This window comes from Sturnira hondurensis, unplaced genomic scaffold (assembly GCF_014824575.4).
Source record: "Sturnira hondurensis isolate 20B ecotype Veracruz unplaced genomic scaffold, ASM1482457v3 Scaffold0022910, whole genome shotgun sequence".
NCBI lineage: Eukaryota > Metazoa > Chordata > Mammalia > Chiroptera > Phyllostomidae > Sturnira > Sturnira hondurensis.
Genome location: NW_028095541.1, coordinates 636,652 through 659,315, shown reverse-complemented (window position 1 = coordinate 659,315; position 22,664 = coordinate 636,652). Strand labels below are relative to the sequence as shown.

The 22,664-nt window shown below is 41.5% G+C and overlaps 1 protein-coding gene across 2 annotated transcripts; it reads left to right on the top strand.

Annotated features, from left to right (window-relative positions):
- The first annotated feature begins 914 nt into the window (after positions 1-914).
- On the top strand, positions 915-21,649 carry NRSN1 (neurensin 1). 2 transcript variants are annotated; one of them, XM_037037215.1, is made up of 4 exons: positions 915-1,092; positions 2,840-2,906; positions 8,635-8,871; positions 20,648-21,649. In XM_037037215.1, exons 3-4 carry the CDS (start codon positions 8,683-8,685, stop codon positions 21,044-21,046), a joined length of 588 nt encoding a protein of 195 aa, XP_036893110.1. In that variant the 5' UTR covers positions 915-1,092; positions 2,840-2,906; positions 8,635-8,682; the 3' UTR covers positions 21,047-21,649. The 2 variants fall into 2 exon arrangements, with proteins under 2 accessions (XP_036893110.1, XP_036893109.1); XM_037037214.1 differs by having other exon boundaries at positions 916-1,092; positions 8,674-8,871.
- Positions 21,650-22,664: the final 1,015 nt, after the last annotated feature.

Here is a 22,664-nt window from a genome sequence, read left to right as displayed (position 1 = left end):
AAACTGGGGCAATAAAGAACACTTACCACCTAGGGCTGATAAGGGGACTGAATGACTTCATATGCATATAATTAATGTATATGTTATATACTTAAAACAATACCTAGCACATAGTAAGCACTATGCAAATGTTAGGTGTTGTTGTATATGTAGAATGGCTGTGCAAATATTAACTGTCTCAAGAATAATTTTCGTTAAATGTCACCTACAAGTGGTCTGCAGAAAGTCTCATGAAGCAAAGGGTCTTTGTGTTTATATGTTATCATGCCTATAGCCACACAGAAGATCTGAGATATTCACAGGTATTTTTTCTGATGTATTCCTGTCTTCACGCATGTGTGTGTGTGTTGTTCTTGAATATTTTGTTTAATCCATTTTCTTCATTGTTCTTCCATCTCACCCACTGAGACTTCCTGACGTTGGTTGGGGTCAGGAGCAAAGTAGGGACTGAACAAGTGCAATGCTGACAGAAGTGAGAAGGTCTTTTCAGGTGGGCAGAGCTCCGAGAGCCTGAGAAGCTATTCAACTGTGTCTCCTGAAGGACAAAAAACAGAGTGGAGAGAAAACTGGACACATCCCAAATGGGGTGGTGGTGGAAGAAGCAGGTATCAGTCTGCCTTCTCCACTCACTGAAAATACACGTGTACTCACTCAGTCGGCTATGGCCAGAGGTCGTGCTGGGCAAGAGGAGATAAGAGTGGACTAGACAGAAAACCGGACAAAGTGTCCGCGGCCCATGGCCCGAGGAGCTTCCTCAGGGCACAGCGCCCAGCTGTCACATGACAGTCGCTCTCCAGGGAAGCACAGGCCTGGGGTGCAGGCGGGAAGGAAGCCCGCCAGGGCCCCGCCTCCTCACCACTCGGACCTCCCCCTCGCTGCGCGCCCGCGCGCAGCCGGATCCGCCCCTTCTGCTTCGGCGGCGGCTGCGCGACCCTCAGCTGCGCGGGCACGCGAGGCGCCCAGCTGTCAATCTCGCGCCGGCCGAGCTAGGTGCGGAGGGAGCGGCGGCGGCGGCGGCGATGGGACCCCGGCGAGAGATCTGCGGCTAGCTAGCTGCACTTGCTCCACGGGTCAGGGGATCGGAGGGGGCAGGTAATGCCCAGGGGTGCGGTGATCTATACTGGGTTTGTCTCTCCAGTTCTGCGTATCCTCCCTTTCTCTTTCCTTTCTCTTTCCTCACACACAAATATTCTCATTCTCTCTCTCTCTCTCTCTCTCTCACACACACACACACACACACAACTCATTCACATTTATTATATGTGCACAAATCTGTTCAAAATCCATGGTATTAAATTCTGTGAACAAATAAGGGTTAGCCAACTCCATGCTTTGATGGTTTGTGGTTTGTGTTATGTAAGAATTTGGGAGATATGCAGGGAAAACTTAAGAGTTTGTTTCCTGTGAGACAAGAAAAGTTGTATATTAGGTTAAAGTTAATCCTATGTATTTGGAGTTTGGAAAGCTGGTTTGATTTGTTCTCCAGGATGAATTTAACCCCCAGTTGCCCTCCACCACTCCTTTGCCACGTCTAAAAAGGTTTGAGTATTTTGATATTATCTCAAGACCGACTTCTTGTGTGGTTAGAAAGGGGCGTTGTGGTGGGGGAGGGTCAGACCAAGGCTCATGACCTCAAAGAAAACAGAGCTGGACTTAAACAGCTGTTGTTTGTTTAATTGGTTCCTGGCTCAGCAGCAGAAATGTTTTTCAGCACCTTGGAGAGCTCCTTGGGCTCCAGGCCAGGATTTGGTGGAGGGCTCCTGTGGAGTCAATTCCTACAAAGAAAATGGGGCAGGCGACAGAGACAGAACGGAGGTTTAATCGAAAGACACGGGCGCAGATGAGAGCGAGAGAGAGATACAGAGACAAAGACAGACAGACAGACAGAGACACAGAGAAAGAGAGGAGAGGAGGGAGGAGGGGAAAGATAATAGTGACTTGTTTGCTTCTTCTTATCCAGATTCAACATACCCACAAAATAAAATTTAGGAGCAAAGAAATGAATCCTGGAGTAGGTTTGGCTATGGTTCAGATACAGTGAACCTTCAAAATACTGAACACAGTGTGTTAGTTCTCAACTAGGCTTACTCGCCTCAAGTCTCTGAGGTTCTCCTGCAAATGCTGCAAATGGGTGGGAAACTGTTTACCAGAAAGAATTCTTAGTGACCTCTTGAAAAATACGCCCCAGTTATTATTTTATTTTACATGACTAGAGTAATGCAGGAAACCAATAGCTCTATAGCAGGCAATGGCTTTTTAATTCAATCTTGCAGCCACCTGGTTTTCTTAGTCAGATGGAAAGTAAAATGATCATGATAGGAAGAAAATGGATATAGGCATGAAGATCAACTTAATGAGTAAATTATCCATAGAGACTTAATAAGTCTAAAATGCATGTAAATAGATGAGAAAATTCAATGGCTATAAGATTCATTTATTTTGCAATATAATGGAACAGTTTCTGCACTATCTAGAAAGCAAGTAATCTTTTCACTTAGAATTTGTAAAATACAAATGGATCAGTCTAATTGGTATTATCAACTGCACGGGATATAATTACATCAAAATAAGAATAGTGTTTGCACAGTGTGTTATACATTAAAGAGCCCTTCACATTTATGTTGCTTTACTCTATAAACTCTCATAAAACCCATGAAAAAGTCACAAAATATATTATACTTTTATAAAAAAAAAGAAAAAGCTATCTCTGCTCTTGAACAAGAAGTTCTTTGTCAATATTTTGTCAACATCAAATTATTCTTTATAACTTATAAGAATGGCTTATGAAATGTAGGTTTTTATCCAGATCACATTCTGCAGAGATTTTTTTCTTTAATAGGACTGAAGAATGTGCCGTTAAAAAGAAAGGCTGAAGCGTTAACAACAAAAAGAGGAAGACTCCAAAGGTAAGACACAGACATTGTCACATGTTGATTTATAAGCACCTTGTGATCTGCATGTAAACAAAGAAGAGATTTACAGAGAATATGGATTCTTTTCATTTTGGTTTTGGACTTTACATACCATTCTTAAAAATACATCTTTACATGCCATTCTTAAAAATACATCTTGAAGGAGTAAAGTAATAAGGTCATTAATTGCATATCATTACCCCTCTGTTAAAGATTACATGGTGGCTGCATAGCCTGTGACTTAGGGAGTATAAAAAAATCCCATCATAGGAGGACAAAATCTCTACCACTGAAATGATCCAGTGGTAAAAACACATTTTCAAGTTTTAAATTTACGCTTACATAATTCCAGAATGCCTGATTTAAAAGTGAAAAAGCTGTTAGCAGCCTTTCATGTCTTCCTGCATCCACTCTGAGTCTTTTAAGTGAATTGACCTATTGCTTTGGTGCTGGATAAACGGTCTAAATCAGCTGTGTACCTATCCTGTGCAGCACTGGCCCTGTGGAAAAGCAACTCTAATGGGAACTTCACTTGCATTATCTCAGAATGGTTTTATGGGAGGGAAAAGCAGTATGAAAATTGAGTGATAATTTCAAATAGAATAAATAGAACAGGGACTGTGCCTGAACTCACAAATGACTCACACACAGAGCCATGGGAAAACACTCATGCTTTTTGCACCTCACTTTTCTGTCAACCTTCTCTCAAGGAGATCATGAAGACAAATCATGTAAAGTCTGTGATATTCTTAGTTTCATGAGGCATCATTTTTTCTGTTTATGGTTATGAACACTTTTAAAGTAAAATAAAAAGTAAATGCATATATTAAATATATATATGCATATATTAAATGCATATATGCATATATATTAAATGCATTTATATATATGCATATATATGCATATATGCATATATTAAAAATATATGCATTTCAAATTCAAATTTCCACTAACTTGATACTGTAGTATATTGGAACACATAGAGATCAAAATAACACACATGTGGGTTTGTTTGCCGAATAGAGGAATTGTTCAAGGGATTCTCAGCATTCATACTTCCTTCTGCTGCAAATATCTCATTTTGGTTCTCATTTTCTTATAATTATTGCTTCATGAATTCTTCTCCTTTTAATCCAAAAGTCTACTGAGGGCAGACTGTGCCCTGCTCATCTTTGTAACCATTATCTCACAGAATCTGTCACATCATGAGGGCTTTGAAAATACTAGAGGAATAGAAGAATGAAAAATGAAGGATAACTCTGGCTATCACTCACATTGACCTATGTAGAACTCTGTGCCGAGAAGTTTCAAAGTGGTAGCAGTTCCTGCCCTCATGGAGCTTACAGTCTATCATGTCCCCGGGCTATCGGACAACATATAATGCAGTATGGGTGGTAATAAATGCTATGAAGACAGACAAATTTGAACAAGGGAACAGAGAGGGATAAAGCACTGGTATTTAATATGCTGATTGCAAAAGCCTCTTAAAAATTAGGAGTTAGCATATGATTTCTCCTTGCTGGGATATGATAGGTGTGCTGTGTTGACAAGAACCGAAAATCCCTTTAATGTATAATTGTACATGCAATTGAGAAAGATGATAAAAAGAAAACCATGGGCAGATCCTCTCTTATCAGCTCCGAGAATGTCCTTCAAGAAGAACACGAACAACTGCCTCTTCCTAGATAACCAGGCACTAATGTTGCCCGGGCTCCATCAAGATGGCCACGCTGGCGGTGAGGATGCAACAGGCTCCACGAGAGCATTTAGATAATGAATATTCACAGGGTTCACTTAAACACAATACTGGAAAATCTTTTCACTCACCTCTTCCCACTATTTATGAACTTTCTGGAATGTGAAGGCTTTCTGTAAGAAAAGGGGGCCCTCCAGGTCACTTAACAAGAGTCATAGCTTTAACATTATTGTTCTTGCTGCTGCTACTACTATAACGATTAAAATACAAATATCAGAATTCTCATGAAACTTGCTCACTAAGTACATGCCAAGTCAAACTAAAAAGCCCTTGACACATCTTTCATTTCTTCTCAACCTTTGCTGATTGTATAATAATTTCCCAGCTTTTAAACTGGCTTTATAATGTAACTTCATATATCCTCTTTATAATATTAGAGGTGTTAGTCAACCAAGTAGGTTCCAAATTGCTGTAGCANAACAGGCTCCACGAGAGCATTTAGATAATGAATATTCACAGGGTTCACTTAAACACAATACTGGAAAATATTTTCACTCACCTCTTCCCACTATTTATGAACTTTCTGGAAGGTGAAGGCTTTCTGTAAGAAAAGGGGGCCCTCCGGGGTCACTTAACAAGAGTCATAGCTTTAACATTATTGTTCTTGCTGCTGCTACTACTATAACAATTAAAATACAAATATCAGAATTCTCATGAAACTTGCTCACTAAGTACATGCCAAGTCAAACTAAAAAGCCCTTCACACATCTTTCATTTCTTCTCAACCTTTGCTGATTGTATAATAATTTCCCAGCTTTTAAACTGGCTTTATAATGTAACTTCATATATCCTCTTTATAATATAGGTGTTAGTCAACCAAGTAGGTTCCAAATTGCTGTAGCATTTTCTGTATTGGGACAAAAACTTACTGGTTTCCCTATGAGGCTATAACTGTTGAGATTCTGTAGGGTCAAAATTCTCATTCAAATGTGTTATATTTTCAAATTCACATTCTTCTAAGTGATCATTCTCCTGTAGGAGTAAATCCCAAGTTGTATGTTTGGTAAGATGTATGAACCTCTAAGACCCCCAGGGACTGTAGGTCACAAACATGATGTTGAAGTTAACTTATTAAACAAACTGTACACAACCATTCATTTTACTTAATACCAAGTAATTAATCCAATTAGTAGCTTGTATGCTCCTTTGAACTGAAGCTTTATACATACAATAATAAAGCAGAATTTGAGACAATGGCAATCAATCAATGAGGGTTGAGGAAGAGGTGGGAAATTAGTAAACCCAGTTGTTTATGCAACAAAAATAATTTTTTCAGTCTGTAGTTTCATGGAAAAGACTCCTGGACAACTATATTTAGATGGGATTTGAGGTTTTGTGGTGCAACTATCTTATTTTAAGCTGGATAAAACCAGAGCCCAAAGAGGTTAATGAGCTTGCCTAAAATACCATGACCAGTGAGTGGCAGATCAATAATTAGAATTAGAGCCCACTCTGTGTCATTAGCACAGCACAGGCCACGTTCTTGTGTTGGGGGGGGGGGCAGGCTCATCAGGACTCCTTTTCTGGAATGTATCTAGCATCACTAAAAATCCATTCTAAGTTAGAGTAGAGCCTTCCATCACTCAGCCTCGAAAACATTCATTTCAGGACACTTTCTATCTCGCTTATGATTTTATCCATATAGTGTTTCACAAAGTTGGATTACTGAGCCTCATTCTATAAAGCAGAAACAGCTAACCCGATGTGCTAGAAACCAGCTATGCAAGGAATGACTACAATATGTCACATGGTGTTCCTCTGCATGAAAGCTCAATCCTAAGAAAGAATGACTTCAGATCTAAGCAAAATAAATCTTACTGTTGCTATGAGGGATTTTTTTACCCCTATAATACCTATTTTTGTCCTTTTTTATGTTAAAGTCTCTGATACTTTATAAAAATTGAAAACCCAAATCTGAATGATTTGCTTCTAATTATCTAAATTTATTTATTCAGTCCATGTATTGCCATGTTTCATCTGCTCCTTGACTCATGGTATAACCTTTAGCAGATGATTTCTCTATGTTTCATTTTCTTCAATGACAAAGCAGAGGAGTAATAATAATCTTGTGTCCCTTTGACTACAATTTTGTTAGAATGTCTGAAAAGAAACTCTCTTTAAAATTGTTCTACTTATATACCATTACTAATAGGCCCTTATTCATCATCTTCATTCTACAAGCATTAAATAAAAGTTACTGAAGAGGTCATCTTGGCATTTTAAATATGAAAACTACGTTAACAAAAGAATTTGATTCATCCAACTTTTCTGCTCTAATCAAAGTACATTCTAAAATCTTGATTTTAAATGGGATAGTAATATCCTTCTGAAATGTTTAAAAGTTTACAAAAAAATTGCCTCCCCTGCTCTCTCCTCTTGGCTGATTTCTCTTATGATAGCTCTACCTGAAACAGGAAGAGGGACCAGGCACAGGAAGTTGAGCCTGACATGTAATATTAACCAATATTTATAAAGATGAGGTTATTGGTCACCATCTCATGTGGTTGCATCATGTTTTTAAAGATCAGGGCCTTATTTTCCTGAAGTTGACTACATTTTCTAACTAAAACCCATTATGGCTAAGGGCAAACATTTACAAGAGATTTTTATGGGTTCACTTTCTGGCCATGGGACAGGAGAGTGCTAAATATCTCTGGCTTTAACTTTGATTTTAGCCCATGATTCTATCCATCCAAACTAAGTAGCTACATAAGGCACTTGGTGGAAATTTAGGTAAGTTTTTCCCTTGTCAATATACATGACTACTTTGTTTCTTGATAAGTAACTGGAAACATTTAATATGTCTTCTGTTACCTCGAATTATGTACAAGCCTTGACAAAATCTGGTTCAACTGGGAAAATACCCTTCTATATTGCTCCTTGCTTTCTCATTTTCAGACTATGTCTACACAGGGAAAACCATCTAGAAAATAACTGAAAAATCTAAACAATATTTCATGTCCCCAGGTACATATTAATCTGCTTATATGAAGATCGGAAAATCAAAGAACAGAACAACTCAGAATTCCCTTTCTCATCAAAATTGTTATCTCTCAGTAATTCCTCCCCTCCCCCATGAATTAATAATCAGATTCCTCCTTCTATGGATAATTATTAGGTCAATCAAGAAGAAGGTGGAGCCCCAAACAATGTATCAGAAATAGAGTTTCATTTAACAATTCTCTGAATTCTTATTTATACTAGACACTTCATGGCAAAGAACAGAAGGCTGGATCTACTCTCTGCATTACACCGTAGCATCCCACAGGGACAGATGTATCTACAAATCTCTACTGAACTACCTGCGGTTAGAGTTAGGGAGGTGTAAATTACTGTCCAAGTCATTTGTGACTAATAAAGTATTAAGTGTAAATTGCTCAGCATCTTTTTAATAAACTTCTATACAACTTGACAATTAGTTAAAATGTTAGAACAAGATACATGAGATCCAAAGAAAGACAAAATTTCAAACTGCTAAGAATAACACTGTGTTGTTTCCACAACAGAACACAGTTAAGCATTTGAGAGGATAGCCCAAGACCAATTCCATCTGTAGAAAGTGTGTGTCTGATTAATTCTCTATAGGAGGATTCCTATAGATTAAAGATTACTTGTCAGACGAGATCGGGCGCATTCAGGGTAGTGTGGCCATAAACAAAGATTATTTGTCAGGACCATGAAAATCTCAGCTTCTTTCTTTCCATTTCTTATGTGCTTCATGCTTAAATTTTTACATAATTTAAGTGACTTGTGATGTTATGTCTGGTTTTACTTGTGGAAAAGTAAAAAGTAAAGTAACTGGAGTTACTTGAGTTCTAATCACTGATAATTTAGAGAAAGTTTGTATTAAACTTATAAGAATGTCTTGAAAAGTGTCTTTTCTCTTAAGAAAAGAGTATTGTTCAAATAAACTGATATTACTCAGCCTGGTTCTGCTCTTTAATATGCCTTTTGATCCTGAGCCAGAGCCCGTGGGGCTGATGTACATGGACATTGTCATTCCAGCTGGGAAGGATGAGTTCTTGCAGCAATCTCTGTGGGTCCAAACAGACACGGGCTGCTGCCGAAGGCGGGTACCAGCGCTATGGAGTCCGGTCTTACCTGCACCAGTTTTATGAGGACTGCACCACCTCGATCTGGGAGTATGAGGATGATTTCCAGATCCAGAGATCGCCTAACAGGTGGAGCTCAGTATTCTGGAAGGTACGTCAAAAGCGTGTGTTTAACTTAGGAAATGGAACCATCATTAGATATGGTGAGTACAATACTATAGCTGAAGAGAACAGGGCGGTTTGGAACTCTGCCTGTACATCCCTCTGGTAATATGAAAAGGGAAGTCTTCTTCCCTTAGGAAACTCGAATAGAAACTGTGGGCTGACGAAGCCTCTACACAGCATTACTGTCGATTTTTACCTTAAAGATGAATAGGTACAATTGCCATCATTAATTATTATTATCTTTGCTACTGTCACTATGTGCCACTAAACTCACCAACCGTGAAGCCATCTGTAAGCAAAATACTATATGCTCCTGGCATCCCTTACAGTGTTGGTAAGTATCATTTAACAACTTTCAACAGTTATTAAAAAAAGAATAATTGGGTATTTAGAGAGGGATAATGCTGAGACATAATATAGTGCTCAGTGTTGCAGCTCTAGCTCTATCAGATATGTGAACATGAGGCTCTCTGAGCTTCAAGTTCCTCAGGTGAAGAAGCCTTATTGGACAATGTATTCAGTTATTCAACATATAATTAATTAGTGGGCACTTATTCTGTGCCGAAAACTTGCAAAGTGCTGGAGATGAAAGTGGTAAACAGGAGAAGAAAAAGCCTCTGCCTTCATAGAACTTACCATCTAGCATGGTAAACAGACCATTATCGAATAAACCACACACTAGAATGTCAGGTAGTGTGACAAGTGCAATGAAGAGAAATCAGGCAGGGAGCAATGGAGGGCTGGCATTGAGATATGCTGATCATGGAAAGGCTTTCAGAGGATATGGCATTGATGCAAATACCAGGATGAGCTGGGGAGCACACCATGAAGCCATCCAGCTGAAGACCATAAAATCATTCCCAGGTAGGAAAATAGCAATACAAAACTCTGAAATGGAAACAAAATTGATGTGTTCAAAAACTTAGCAACACGTATAGTCTGATCAGAGTGGAATGAAAGGGGGCAAAGGAAAAGTAATGGATTCAGAAAAATAAGACGGCACAGATGGTTTAAGTAGAGTCTTATAGATGATAGTGAGGACTTTGGCTCTTACTGTGATGAACATGAGAAGCCATGTGATCATTTTATGTAGAGGAGTAAAATGATGCAATTAATGTTTTAATGAGAAAATTCTGGCTAATGTACAGAAAAGAGATTATAGGGACTTCCGCCAAGATGGAGGCATAGGTGGAAACACTGTGCCTTCTCCCACAACCAAGTTTGAATACAACAAAGGTTTGGAGAACAAAGACACAGCCAAAGAACAGAAAATTGAATTATACGGAAGTCCGACAACAACTGTTCAAGATGGGCGGAGCCAGCAGCGGAGCAGGGTCGGGCAGGACAGATCCCCCGACTTAGGCGCGCAAGTGGCCTGGACCCAGTCAGGGTGTGGGGCAGACTGACCGTGGTTGCACATTCGCGCACAGTGAGACGGACCACGCAGGCCCTAGGGGACGAGGGCTGGTGGCTGTGGCGCACTTGAGTGCAGTGGGACGAAACTCGCAGGCCCCCATGACAGTGGCAGCTGCCGCACCTGTGGGGGCCGAGGCGGGAGGCGGTGGATGGGATGCCATTGCTCCTCGTTGACCCCACCCCCACATACAGCATCACAACCCAGAGACTGAGTTGCCCTGCTCTGGTGAACACCTAGGGCTCCAATCCTGCTACGTAACAGGCATGAACAGCCCAAAAGATGGTGCAAGAAGAACTCAACCAGAGCCAATGACTCTAAGCGACTGAGAAATTGCCAGCCTCTCAGAAGCACAGTTCAAGACACTGTTTATCAGGATGCTCACAGAACTGGTTGATTATAGTCACAAATTAGAGGAACATATGAAGGCTAAACTAATTGAAATGAAGGAAGATGTCCAGGAAACCAATAGTGATGGAAAGGAAACTGGGACTCAAATCAATGGAATGGACCAGAAGGAAGAACGAAACATCCAACCAGAAAGGAGTGAAAAAATGAGAATTCAAAAACATGAGGAGAGACTTAGGAACCTCCAGGACATCTTTAAATGTCCCAACATCCGGATTATAGGGGTACCAGAAGGGGGAAAGAAACAGCCACGAGTGGAAAACTTATTTGAACAAATAATAAAGGAGAACTTCCCCAGTCTGGCAAAGGAAATAGACTTCCAGGAAATCCAGGAAGCTCAGAGAGTGCCAAAGAAGTTGGACCCAAGAAGGAACACACCAAGGCACATCATAATTACATTAGCCAAGACCAAAATGAAGGAGAGAATCCTAGAAGCAGCAAGGGATAAGGGGACAGTCACCTACAAAGGAGTACCCATCAGACTGTCAGCGGATTTCTCAAAAGAGACCTTACAGGCAAGAAGGGGCTGGAAAGAAGTATTCCAAGTCATGAAATCCAAAGACCTACAGCCAAGATTGCTTTATCCAGCAAAACTTTCATTTAGAATGGAAGGACAGATAAAGTGCTTCTCAGATAAGGTCAAGTTCAAGGAGTTCATCATCACCAAGCCCTTATTATATGAAATGCTAAAGGGACTTATATAAGAAAAAGAAGATGAAAAATATGAACAGTGAAAGGACAGCAAACACACAGTTATTAACAACCACACCTAAAACAAAAGCAAACCAAGAGGACAGCTAGATCAGGAGTGGAACCATAGAAATGAAGAACACATGGAGGGTTAGAAACAGGGGGGTGGGAGGAGGAGAAGGGGGGAGAAGGCACAGAAAATAGCATAGACAGTAGGTAGAAAATAGATAGGGGGGAGGGCGAGAATAGTGGGGGAAATATAGAATCTAAAGAACTTGAGACATGTGGTTATAAACTAAGGGGGGGAGAATGGTGGGGGAGGGAGTGTGCAGGTGGAGGGGAATAAAGGGGGGGGAATAGGACAACTGTAATGGTATAATCAATAAAATATATTTTAAAAAAGAAGATTATAGAAGAAAAAAGGTAGAAGCAGCTAGATTATTTAGGAGAGTATTGAAGTACCCCAGCAAGAGCTGTGGTGGCTTAAATTAAGGTGATGTTAGTGGAGATGGTGATAAGTAGTCCAATCTAGCATAAACTTTGGAGGCCATGCTCTAGACATACTGATGAATTAGACATAAAACCAAATGGAGTCAAACATGACTCCAAGACTTGCAGCCTGAGCTATTTAGTGAATGATGTTATCATTTACTGGGATGGAGAACCAAGAAGAGCAGTGGGATGGGTGGAGAGCCCAGAGTTTGGTATTGGCCATGTTTTATTGTTGATGCCTACTGCAAGTGGTGATCTCTAGTGGCAATTTAAATATACTGATCTGAAGCTCATGGATTGGGAGTCATTAGTAAATGGAATGTGTATATGGCACTCGACTAGATGACACTGCCTAGGAGGACAGTAGGGACATAGAAAAGAAGAGTCATTGGGACATTTCAACATTTAGAAATCAAGGAAAGGCTGAAGACTCAGGAAGGGATGTTGAGACACAGCCTTAGATGATGTCGCTGTTCCCTTCCAGCTCTAACATTCTGTGCCTCAGATGTTGCCAATCATCCTGACTTTCTCTCAAAATATCTCATAACTTTTGAGGTTGATGTTGACATAAACTTGAAATTGATTGGCAATAGTGGAACAGGAGACAATGCAGCATGATTGTGAACGTGGATTCTGTCCTCAGACTGTGGGGTTCAAATCTCAGCTCTTCCACTTAATAGCTCTGTAACTTTGGGCAAATAATTGACCTTAATGGGACTCTTACAACAATGTTATAGTACCAACCTCATCAAGTTGTGAGAAATAAATAAGATAATATTTATAAAGAGCTTAGAACAATGTCTAATATGCACTTAATAAGCACTTGATGCCACATGGAACATTAAGTCCTGAAATGGAAATAAAACTGGAAATCTAGTTAATAAAATATTAGATAACATAGTTGTCTAGATAACATATTAGATAACATAATATAAGTTACCCAAGACCTGTGTTTATCCAAAATCTGACTAGTGTCATGTGCTCTATATTAGAATTGATCACGCTATCATTTTGTCCCTGTTACCTCTGATGAATCCTTACTGGCCTGGACTGATGAAATTAATAGCCAACTTTGGCACATACTGTATTTACCCACATAAGTGTGTGGTTGCTTCAGTATGTGTCAAAACCCAAATATTTGCCTCACAGATCTGTTGTGCCAAGAGCCTAAAATGCCACTGACATAGAAAATATCACCGGCATTTGTGTGGATCCAAAGCAAATGTGATTTATGGGATTTGTGATGCTATAAATTCACCAAATAATCTAAAGGTATGGATTCAAAACAAAGAACTAATGGTAAATTACCAATCCCAGAATTCAGATTTTAATATTTTCTCCCTTTCATTTTATACAAACAAAATCCAAATGTATTTGTCCCTGTTGTGCTAGCCCTACTACAGAAAAAAAATAAAGGCAAAATTCGTTGCCTCATAGAGATTATATTCTAGCAAAATCCAAATTTTAATTTCCTATTGCAATCACTAATACTGGACTGGGCTTTCAGAACCCTACAGCAAATCTGAATAACCTTAGAATTACTGTCTTAGAGACCTCACCTCTACCAGGGGAAAACCAACCACTCTTGTTTTCTTTCCTCAGAAATTTAAGTGAATTCATCTCAGTAGGCATATGAGTGCTTTCTACCAATACAAAGAAAATCACTGGTTATGCATATATTTCTATCATGATTCTTTTTTATGTTATTTTTCCTTTCACTTTAAATTGCATCCGTAGGGGATTCAAGCTGTGGGCTTCCCCTTCCCCCTCTTCCACCACAGTAGAGCCTCTGCTCGCGGTGCCTTCCTCAGTGGGACTCTGCCCTCAAGCCAGCTCTTAGCAGTGGGCAGCATGGAGGTGCTTGATGAGAATGGAGATGGGACTCAAATGGGCCAGAGTTAGAATTTTTGCTTTGACATGTGGATCTACATAGCATCCATCTCACAGCGATGTTCTTTCTGCAGATGTATATATGTCCACTGTGCACAAGAATATGTGGTAGGCTCTAGGATTCAATTGTGAATATGATGTTGTTCTTCACCTGTGAATAAGATATAAACTTAAAAGAGTTAACAATCAAAGAAGGTAGATATATACAGATTGTTACAATCCAACGTGATAAACATCCCCCTAAAAATAGTCAATTACTGGAAGCACAGGGTGGTGAGACCCTGATGCAGTCTGAGCAAGAAATAGCTCCACAGAAAATATCATCTGTGAACAAGCAGGAGCAGGGCACCCAGAAAGAAAGCATTGCAAAGACTGAATCACGACAGAAGACGGCATACTCAGGAGACTGCAAATAGTTCAGGATGACTGGGTAGAGGTTTGGAAGTTAGAGGAGAGGGGTCAAGAGATCAATGTTGGAATGCATACCTGAGTCATATCACAGATGACTTTGAAAAGCTGTGACACAGAAATTTCTCTAGAGCCTTCCAGTTTAAGTACAATGATGGGGCAATATAATAACCAGTCGATGCTTTCTTGGGGAGGTTGCCTCACATACAGTTGTAAACACACACACACACAGTTTTACACATATTCTCTGTGCCTCACAGGTTCTGTATTACCACATGGTTGCCTCAGTCACTACTAATTTCTTCCAGTGCCTGCAGCTGCTGCCATATGCAAAACTCTGTGACATGGTCCCACCTACCCCCCTACCACCTTCTGCTGCAGCCAAGGTAGAATTCTTTCTTATCCTTGAACTAGACCTTCGCCAAGGTTGTTGCCACTTGATTGCACAGCAAACAGCCTCCGTGTAGCAGGTATGAACTAATGAGAGCAGTCTTCTCATTCCTAATCATACTCTCCCCACCTCAGGGTTATTTTCCTTTTTACCTTCCCTCCTCAATGCATATGAAAAACTGCTCAAAAGTATAAGGCAAGTGCCTTCTCCACAGCTTTACTAAACGTGAAAGTGACCCTCTGGTCCCTCTCTCTTCTCTTGAAACTCTCCTTCTATATGCCCCAGTCTCTCCAGTTTCCCCCTTAGGCTAAGTCAGAGTTTAAACTTACATCTTAGATTTCTCTTCAAAGTTTTGCTAGATATTAAGAAGATAGTTTCACACTAGAAATTAGAGGAACTATGGGAGCCGCTTAAGAGAGAATCCATGTGGTATTCATTCTGTTTTTAAATGTTTTCTCAGATGACACTTGAAGAATGTATGAAAAAGATAAGACTAGCATTGGAGACCACCAGAATGCAACTGTAATGATCAGAGCAAGATACAATAATGGTCTGCACCAGTAGAGTAGTTATGGTGACGGAGTGGCGATATGAGACTCAGGAGGGCTTTATGAGGTGGAACCAATAAGAGTTAATTGACTATTGACTGTGAATGTGGGGAAAGAGTCAGTGCATGGGTTGCTGGCAGGAGCACAGATAGGAAAAATTAGAAGGAAAGAGTATAATTTTGTATATTTGGGTTTGACAAACCTTTCGGACACCCTATTGTCCACCCCACCCTGTGCTCCCAGGAACTACTATGAGAGTGTTTATCACTTTGGACTATAGCAATCCTATTCGTGTTAAAAATATGAGGCCAGAGTCCAGGAGAATGATTTAGGCTGGAGTTGGAGATTTGGAAATCACTGGTCTATTGGTGGTAGTTAAACTTTAGCCACAGATTAAACCCTACAGAAAATATTGAACAAAAGGTATGAGTCAAGGATGGAACACTGGACAACCTGGCAAAGCAGGCTGAGTGCAGGTTGTTAAGGAGATGGATGTAGGAGAAGGAAGAGTTGTATCAGGGAGAGCAACAGGTAAGCATTTTAAGAAAGCATTCGTCTTTGACATCAATGACTGCAGAACATTCAAACGAGATAAGTAAAGAAAATGGGATTTGAAAATAAGGAGGTCATTAGTGACCTCAGAGAGAGCAATTTCAGCGAAATCATGGAGGACTAAGCATGGTCCTCAAAGGGGGAATGGCTTCAAGCAGTAGCTAGCAAGGAGCACAGGGATCTAAAATAGGTTCTGAAGATTGAAGTGACTGGACGTATTCACAGGTTAAAGGGACGGAGCCTCTGTAAAGTAGAAGAGCTAATGCAGAACAATGGCTATCACTACCCAGAGGAAGAGGGCTGTGAAGACAGTAGGAGGTAAAGCATGTGCAAGGACCCAGATCCTAGCCTGGCATAGGTTTTTTGACTTTGTAAAGCTCCATGTCCCTATGGGCAGGTCAGGCAAGAAGGTCAGGACATAAGTTTGAATCTGTCATCACTGCTGGCAAGTGACACCACTCATAGCTCAGATCCTGCTAAGGAGAGGTCAACAGCAGCCCCCTGGGGCTAATGAAAAAGAAAAGCCAGTCTTCACTCCTGATGTGCTTCCTCTGAATTACCTCTAACCCAGATGGCTCCTTTCACATTTAGCTCCATCCAGCATTTCCCCCCACACGCTGTTCTCCCCTGCTACAATAGTTCTTGCTTCCAACAGTCATTACTGCCTCCTCCCTGCCAGAACAGCTGTGTTGCTACTGCTGCCAATTCTGCTGATTGAAGGAAACTGCATTTTCAGAACTCATCAGCTCACGGGGATGCAACGAAGGGGATGTTGGTCAAAATAACAGCAGTCTCTGGCTTGTCACCCCAGCAGCAGAATTTCTGGAATCCAAGTTCTTCTCCCTATCCAGTCCTCTTTGCCAACAGTGGGAACTGAGTTGTCACACATGCTCCCCACAGCCAGGAGAGTTATCAGAAGTTACAGTTTAAATACTGTCCTTGCTGCTGCCTTTAAGCCCTGTCACAGCCCAGGGAGGTTCCTATCTCTCACTATGGGCATTGCTCTAGCCACCCCACCTCCCAGGCTGCTCCAGGTCACCTGGGGGAGGCCCCAAGCCCAACAGCATTTCAACTCTCCTGCATGGCCCTACACAGGGCTGCTCTGATCTCTCAGACTCTTAAAAGATCTTTGTGTTGCATTTTTAAACATTCTATTTAATAGAGCCCCTATCCTCTTAGACCTAGGACACCTCAACTTAGAGCCATGTCCAGGGACAATTGTTAGGATAGTATACAGCCTCACTCTCCAATTTTCTAATTCTTTCCAGTATTCCAACATGGCACCAGGATTAAGCTGATGTATGCCAACATCCCTCCTCACCTCTATTACATGCTCAAGAAAGTTAAGGTGGAGAGAACTTGTGATTCCATCATTGCTCCTTCATGCCCCACCCCATCCCAAGCTCTTCCTGACATGTTTTAATAAATTTCGAGCTCCTCTCTGGGCACAACTCTTGAAGATTCTCATTAGACTTGCACTGATGGCACCTTCAGAATCTTGGGAGTCAGCTGTTCATTACATTGTGCTCCCGTCCAAAGACAGCAGACACCTCTCTGATCCATGGATATAACGAGGAAAAGGGAGAAGGCTCAGGAAGCCAGACATTTTCCAGTGCTTGAAGTGAGCAGAAGTTCTGCCGTCTGCAAGTCATGGTTTGCCTTTTTAGCTTCTGAGTGACAACCCGAGAGGAGATTTTAATCTGTAAAGCACTTGCTCAGTTGAGGAGCAGGCTGCTCGGAGAATCAACCCCCTGGCTCCATATTCCGCAGTCTGGCAGTTTAGGTTCGTCTGTCAGGAATATTTATTGAGCACAGGCTGGAATAAGAACTGTGGAGAGACAAGACAGAAGTAGAAGATGGAGAGCCTTGGCCTCAGTTGCTCTTAAGAACCCCAGAAACGAAGATGGATACATTTTTGCTGCTCTCAATTTTTGAGAATTAGTGCCAGCTCTTGAGGAGGGAAGTAATTTCGTGACATACGAAGCATGTCACCATGGATATTTAAGTTAATTTAGTTTGTGCATTCAGAATTTCCAATGTGAGTCATTTTTAAAAGTTATTTTTAAATAATGGTTAGTCTTTGAAGGTAAATTTATTCACACCATTTTTAGCAAAATGTAGAAAGCCATTTGAAATGGTATATTTTCAATTCAATTTTTCCTGTACTACTTAAATCTTGTGGAGAATAGTTTCTATTTCTTCAGAAGAGATTATACTGACTCTTTTTTGTTTTTTAGTTTTCTCACAATATTACATAATGGAATTTTGTCCATTTATGGTAACAAAAGCTCTGTTTCAATAAAAAAAATAGCAGGTAATATACAAAATAGTAGCTGGTGAAATACTGTGGGAAGATAAAGGGGGTGGGGAGGCCTAGAAGACTTGGGTCAGGGTCCAGTCCAGCTATCTGCTAACTGTAGGACCTTGAACTATACGCTTCTTCAACCCTATAAACCTCAGTTTCTTATAGGTGAAATAGGAACAAGAATATCTACCTCTCCTAAGGCTGGTGAGGATAAAATGAAAAACACACCTAACACTATGCCTAAATCGTAACAGATGCTGTCAACAAAAGGTCACTGCCACCAATCCAATGCCAACAAGGGTTTCCAATCTGGAGTGTGGCAGAAAGAGAAAGTTTACTCAGGTAAATTAATTTGCAAGCAGGAGAAACTCAGCCTCTGGGAGAAACTGCTCCCCAGAGACAAAGGGAAGTTTGCTTTATACAGAGAAAGCTCCCACCCTGGTCCCCAAATGGCCCATTTTTATGTAAATTAGGAATACAAGTTTGCACAGTTTAATTGATCTAAATAGCACTGCCATGATTGGCCAGAATTGCCTGTTCTGGTGGTCATTTTGGAGCTGCTCTGATTGGTTAGTAAATATGCAAATGAGGATAGAGCTGTGTGGCTCTGATCAGATGAGGCAAATCTCAGCATATTGGTTGAAATACGATGCCAGGAACTCCTTTCTAAGGGTCAGCTCACACTGTGCAGGAGCACAGTGCAGGTGGCTCACAGCTCAGCCTGCAGCTTTCTCCTGAAATGCCGTGTCTGTGTGTGTGTGTGTGTGTGAGAGAGAGAGAGAGACAGAGAGAGAGGGAGAGAGAGACAGAGAGAGAGAGGCCTCCACCAGCAATGGCTGGCTGCTGGACTCTGATTACGAATTGGAGCCCAATGAACCATGAGGAGTTCTTCCTGGCAGATATATTTCTTCTTGAGGTTTGCAGTGCTCAATAATACTAGTTTTCCCTTCCCCAGTTTGTTAAAGTGATGAATTTGCAAATAGTCTCCTTCTATTATGTAAACCTTCTTTATTAGTGTCTTACCCTGGATTTTAATAAATAAATATGTTAAATAAACATACTTTAAATATTCAACATTACATGATGTTATACATTGGGTTATTTTTTCAACCTTGTTATTCTAACTAAAAGCAATTAGAAACGGAAGGAAATAAAAATTGTGTTTAAAAATAAATAATGATATTATCTGTTCTTTATTCTAAATACTGAGTAATTGTGGTAATGCAGTGGCCAATGTAGCACAATTTTACAAGAGATACATTTCCAAATACGTTTTCAGCTACTTATGACAGTGTATTACTAACCCAGGCAAAGGGCTAAGTCTTTCATTCACTGTCCCCTTTAATCCTCACAACAACTCCATGAGGTGGGTACCATATCATTTACCACTTTATAGGTGGGGAAATTAACAACAAGAGCATTTAAGTAACTTTTCTTAGATGATTTAGTGCTAGTTCCCAGTGCTAGAATCCAAGCCTGTGTCTGTTAATTCCAAACCTCTGAGTTTAAACTGCCAAATGATATATTGCTTTCCATCTTCAGCATGTTACACTTTATTAGAACTTGAGCTGACGCAGTGTCATTTCCATCTGCGACTCCTAACACTTCTCAGCATCTGCAGATGTCCAACCCAATGGCTCCGTGTTAGAGAAAGAGCCCTGGCCTCCAGTCAGATCTGTGGCTGCCAGCCCTTCCTCTGCAACGCGCTAGCTGTTCCTCCTCCCGGGCCCGTGACTTACCCTCTGCAAGGTTACATTTCCTCAGCGTAAAGTGGCAAATATGGTTCCTTCCCCAGTTACTTGGGGAAAGGGTGAGTAGTTACAGACTGTCAATGTCTTCCAGCCATAATGACCAGGACAAAGCTATGTCAATGGTACTAAGTTTATTACCACCATAGTGAGAGAAATGACCCCATAAGGGGTCCTGGGGCATTCCAGTAAGGCATTGTAGGGAAGGACATATTATAGGATGTTGGGTGATTTGGGGAAGGGTTGAAGGAAAAACATGTCCACCCTGGATTGGCAGGGGTGATTCTATGGTTGAATTTCTTAGCGAATCTGACCTACAAGGAGGGCAGCCTAGAGTGGGACAACAGCTACAGTGGGTAAAGGAGCAGCAGTCATTTATGTTGGCCGAGAGGAGAGGAGGTGCTGGGTATCTGACCTTGTTTTTGTCTGTGCTTAGAGAAAACTATGAAGTAGTCTTACTTCGTCCCTGGGACAGAATGAGCTTGTCTGATAACGTTCTATGAGATTGATTGTGCCAACAGGAGAACATGGCCTCGCTGTGAGCTCCAGGCCACTTTTAACAACGTCACAGCCTAGTGAATAGAGTCAGGCCAGCTCCTGGACATCAGGGCTGCTTTCCTCTGCCTCCAGACCAAAGGAGGAAAGGTCAGCAAAAGGGGACTTTGTCAACCGCAAAGCACTGTACGCACCGAAAACTCAAAGGGAAAATCAAGACAGTGAAGCAGTTTCTGGTTGGCAATAAAATCAGAAAGCTGCCCCTTTCCCCCTTTTTAATCAGAAAATTATGTAGGCTTTTTATACATGTTTGGAGCGACTGGGAAAATTCACTTTCCCAAAAGATAAGTCCCGCTCTGCCAGGCACGGGAGAGCTGAAGCACTGTGCTTACCTGTCTTGTTTCATCGTGTCTTTCTCTAGGTCGGCCTCATCTCCGGCACAGTCTTTGTGATTCTCGGGCTGACTGTTCTGGCAGTGGGCTTTCTTGTGCCCGCCAAAATTGAAGCCTTTGGCGAAGCTGATTTTGTGGTGGTCGACACACATGCTGTGCAGTTTAACGGAGCCCTCGACATGTGCAAGCTGGCGGGAGCTGTGCTCTTCTGCATCGGGGGCACGTCCATGGCCGGGTGCCTGCTGATGTCAGTGTTTGCTAAGAGCTACTCCAAAGAAGAAAAACTCCTGCAACAAAAGTTCAAAGAGCAAATTGCAGACATCAAGGCCCACACCCAGCCCATCACAAAAGCTCCGGGCCCCGGGGAAACAAAGATACCAGTCACTCTGTCCAGGGTTCAAAATGTCCAGCCTGTACTGGCCACTTGAACTACCACCACCCCACCCCCACCTCCTCATCCCGTCCTCTCTAATTTACACACGGGGTGACAATGAAGCAGGCCAGCCTTTAAGGTGACGAGGATTTGGCGTTGGTTTGCCCCATAGTTGTGCTTGGCTATGGGCCGCATAGGGAATGAGCTCACACTCGCTGGGCTCAGTGGCCCTGATGAGGGTGGACGCCCTGCATCAGCCTGAACACAGGCACCCAGCTGCTTAGAGGGTGCTGCCGTGCGCCTGCCAGGAGCCCTCTGAAACTCCCCTCTCATAGATTGTGGCTTAGTGTCATTTTCCGTGTTATTGGAAAGTCCTGGACAGTTCAGACCAGCCTACCAATTGCCAACATGGCCCGTTTTGTTTTCTCACGTTGTTTTTTCTAATCTTCCCTGTGTGGTGCTACCTTCCCTTCCTGTCCCCCTGTGTGTGAGATATTGTTGAATGTGTTCTTAGAAAAACCGAGTTCCCTGATTTTGACCCGAACATTTTAGTCTTCTAATGATATCTTAACATGAGGTTCTTACAGTTGGATGTATTTATCAGAGATCTTCACAAATCCTTTTTGCTTTCTATCGTTTTTTTTTTTTTTCATGGAAGCTAAAATAGAATCTTGGTGAAGAAGTTCATGTTGGGAGTATCTGTTGATGTCTACAGTGTCCAAAAGCACTTAATTAGAAGCCAAGAAATGTGAGTTCCTACTGCTACACAGCTGTGTGACCTTGGGGAAGTCATTTAACTTCCCAGGCCTCAGTTTCCACATCTATATAATGGGGGTCCTAGGCTGCGATGTCTGAGACCCCTTTTCTGCCATGTGTCACTGGCTTTCCCTCCACCCTGAGTATGTTTACAATGCCCTGTGGCCCCCACCACAGCGAGCTGAGGCTCTTCGAGACATGGGCTCCAGGGACGTCTCCAGTCCGCAGCCTCAGCCCACCTACCCTCAAACATGCAACCCCAGCGGTTTGTTTATACAAGGCTGCAGTACTTTTATAACGACAAAGCAAGCCATCCTCAATTAAGAAACCACTGAGTATATATTAACATTAAAAGGAATTTCTTTCTCCAATAAGACATTTATTCTCCAACAAGATATTCATCTCATCCCTTTGCACTTTTATTTAGTCTGTGAATTTAAATGGACTGAGGAAAATGGAAGATGTGACCTTGGCATTCATTCTCTCAGAACCAGTGCCCCCCCTTCGTGGTGTTTCCCCCTTCTCCCTTTCCTTCACTGGATAAATAAAATATGTGAACCAGCAGAACTTGAACTGCATTGTCATTCCCTCAGCACGGCCATTTTCTCTCCAACGTGTAATTTTCCATTCCGAGGCTGAATAAGCTCTGCCCTCCCCTGGCTAAATGGAGGAATGAATGAAGCAATTAGTGCCCTTTGTGCGCCGTGTTTATTTTGCCTGGTCCAGCGTAAAACACAGGGCAGATCAGCCCCTCAACAAGAGTCATTGGCCAGATTGGGGAGAAGTCATTCCAGTCTCCTCAGGTTCTCTACCTTCCTGTGGAAATGCCATTTTAATTTTATTCTTTGAAGGCTTCGACAAGCCCCCAAGCATCTGTTCAAGGCAATAGCATTTGAAGCCTTCCATGCTTCCTTCTG